We start from the raw sequence: 2,386 nt of genomic DNA on the forward strand, positions 1-2,386 counted from the left end.
GAAGCGACCGAAAACAACTTACTTTGTTGCGCGTCGACTCCTCCAAGAATGTATAGAATGGAAATGAAGATTAGAATCATGTTCCGATGATAACCAGACCAAAACTCCCCGGCTTATATTGACTTCCATTTTTGGTTCCGCCTATTTCCTTGTTGTCAAAATTTGCATAGAGATTTACAATTCTAATCAGTGTTGGCTTGGCTATAGTTTAGCGGGTGATTCTGCAAAATTTATGAGCGATGAAACAAAAGATCCGCAACGAATTGTTTTCAGCGGAAGTTGGGTGCTGTTTTTAGTGCTTCTTGCGAGGAGGAGGAGGTGGAAGGTTGGAAATATATGGGGTATATTCTTTTTTAATAGACGTGTATAGAGGTATATAAACCGGAAGTTTGCGATGTTAGAGGTATCTTCTGTTGGAAGAAATGATTATTGTTCTCACTTCGCTGTTATTCCTTTTAGGAGGAACCGATGGGCAAAGTTAAACAAGGAAATAGGCGGAACCAAAAATGGAAGTCAATATAAGCCGGGGAGTTTTGGTCTGGTTATCATCGGAACATGATTCTAATCTTCATTTCCATTCTATACATTCTTGGAGGAGTCGACGCGCAACAAAGTAAGTTGTTTTCGGTCGCTTCTCTAGGACCACTAGAAGCCGAGATACAGTAATTTAAAGTTTCGAAGGATTGAGAAGCTCAATGCTCTCTCATTAAAAAATAGCAACAAAAATGAGAGAATTCGGTGCCAAAATCACTGTTCTAGTACCACTGGGAGCCGAGATACACCTATTTGAAGTTTCTGGGGCTAGAGACGCAGACGACGAGGCACTCTAGCTGTCTGCGTCTCTCTAAAACTTTGAACGACTGTATCTCCCCTTCTAGACGTGCTAGAACGTTGGTTTCTGGACTGAAATGAAGTCTGGAAGCCAGAAGTTTTGAAATTCTAAGCCATTAAGTCACTTCGTACCACAAGTCGGAACTTTCCTAATTTTTCAAACATTAGCTTTTGATTAATTGAAAAGAGCAACGAAAATTGAAGATTTAGGTACTAAAATCTCTTTACTAGGACCACTGGGAGCCGAGATACACGCATTTGAAGTTGCGGGGGTTAGAGACGCAGGCGACAAGACACTCTAACTGTCTGCGTCTCTTCAAAACTTTGAATGGCTGTATCTCGGCATCTAGAAGTGCTAGAACGATGGTTTTCGAGCCAAAATGAAGCACAAATATCGGGCTTCAAGCCTAGAATTGTAATTTTTGATTTTCAGATTGTGCGCGGTGCGTCGATTATAAGAACTTATCCTTACCATCTGGTTCGAGCTCTCCTGAAGTGGAACTCGTGGTTAAGTAAGTCTGGCTTGAGCTTCCTACCACCGAGCTATGTTTCAGTATTTTTTTCCTTGACAATGGTTGCAAAATAACAAACTTCAAGTGCGTGGTCGTGAAGACAGAATGCACTGCTGCAGCTTACATGACTTCGAGAAGCACTGGTCAAGAATTAGCCACCTATGAGACAAGCCAAACTGAAAGTTCCAGTGGAAATGTCACGTGTGTGGGTTTCTGCTTCTGCTACCGACTTCTGCTACTTGGCAATTCAATGGAGAGTACGTTTAACAACGTTACCTTCTTAATTAATATTAATTTTCAGAGCACCATTATTTAGGTGCAGAACCTTCTGCCCTACTGATGGTGGTGGTGAGGACCCTGTAGATCTTACGTTCCCGCCGTTGGAGACCACCACTACTGAAAAACCGAGTGTCGGCGTGTGCAAAGTTGAATAATTTGACATATAACTTCTCAAATAAATTTTCAAGCATTGCAATGCCTTTTTATATTTCTTATGAGGTATCTGAATCTAGAAATACTGTCCAAAGGGTTATTTTAATTAGAAATTGGCTTAAAATAAGTTAAATTCCAATTTTCCGGAACCAGGAAACGATTAGAAGATTCCAAGATGAATTCTTATATAACCTATACACTTGAAACGCTTAGAAAGAATTTTAGATTACCGTAAAACCTCTAATAGAACAATTGCGAACGATGGTACGATTCCAGGTGAGTCTTAAAGGTTTCGATGAATCGGGAAGTACACTTTCAGGCTGCAAAAGCTGTAATAAAGATGATTTTGACAATATCGACAGCAGTGACTACAATTTGACATGGACGTGAGTTGACTAGTAAGAAACCGTAATTTTGAATAAAACAGTCATTTTCGCTCAGATATGGTGAAGATGATGGGTGTATGACAGCACATCAAACCTGCTATTCTCTGAGTTCCAGATGTGAGGTTGCGGCTTGGGTTACTCTAGAAGATGAAACAAGAATTGAATACTCAAAAGCTAATATAAGCACTGGTTTGTACATATGTGATTCATCATATTATGCGCTGA

General features: G+C 40.2%; 1 protein-coding gene across 1 annotated transcript; it reads left to right on the forward strand.

Annotated features, from left to right (window-relative positions):
- Positions 1-555: 555 nt before the first annotated feature.
- On the forward strand, positions 556-1,706 carry CBG24625 (the record flags this gene model as incomplete). The annotated part of the gene is made up of 4 exons (XM_045238536.1): positions 556-613; positions 1,265-1,343; positions 1,386-1,486; positions 1,660-1,706. The coding sequence occupies 4 exons, from the start codon at positions 556-558 to the stop codon at positions 1,704-1,706; spliced, it is 285 nt and encodes a 94-aa protein (XP_045091379.1).
- Positions 1,707-2,386: the final 680 nt, after the last annotated feature.

This window comes from Caenorhabditis briggsae, assembly GCF_000004555.2.
Source record: "Caenorhabditis briggsae complete genome, chrV, whole genome shotgun sequence".
In the NCBI taxonomy this organism is placed as follows: domain Eukaryota; kingdom Metazoa; phylum Nematoda; class Chromadorea; order Rhabditida; family Rhabditidae; genus Caenorhabditis; species Caenorhabditis briggsae.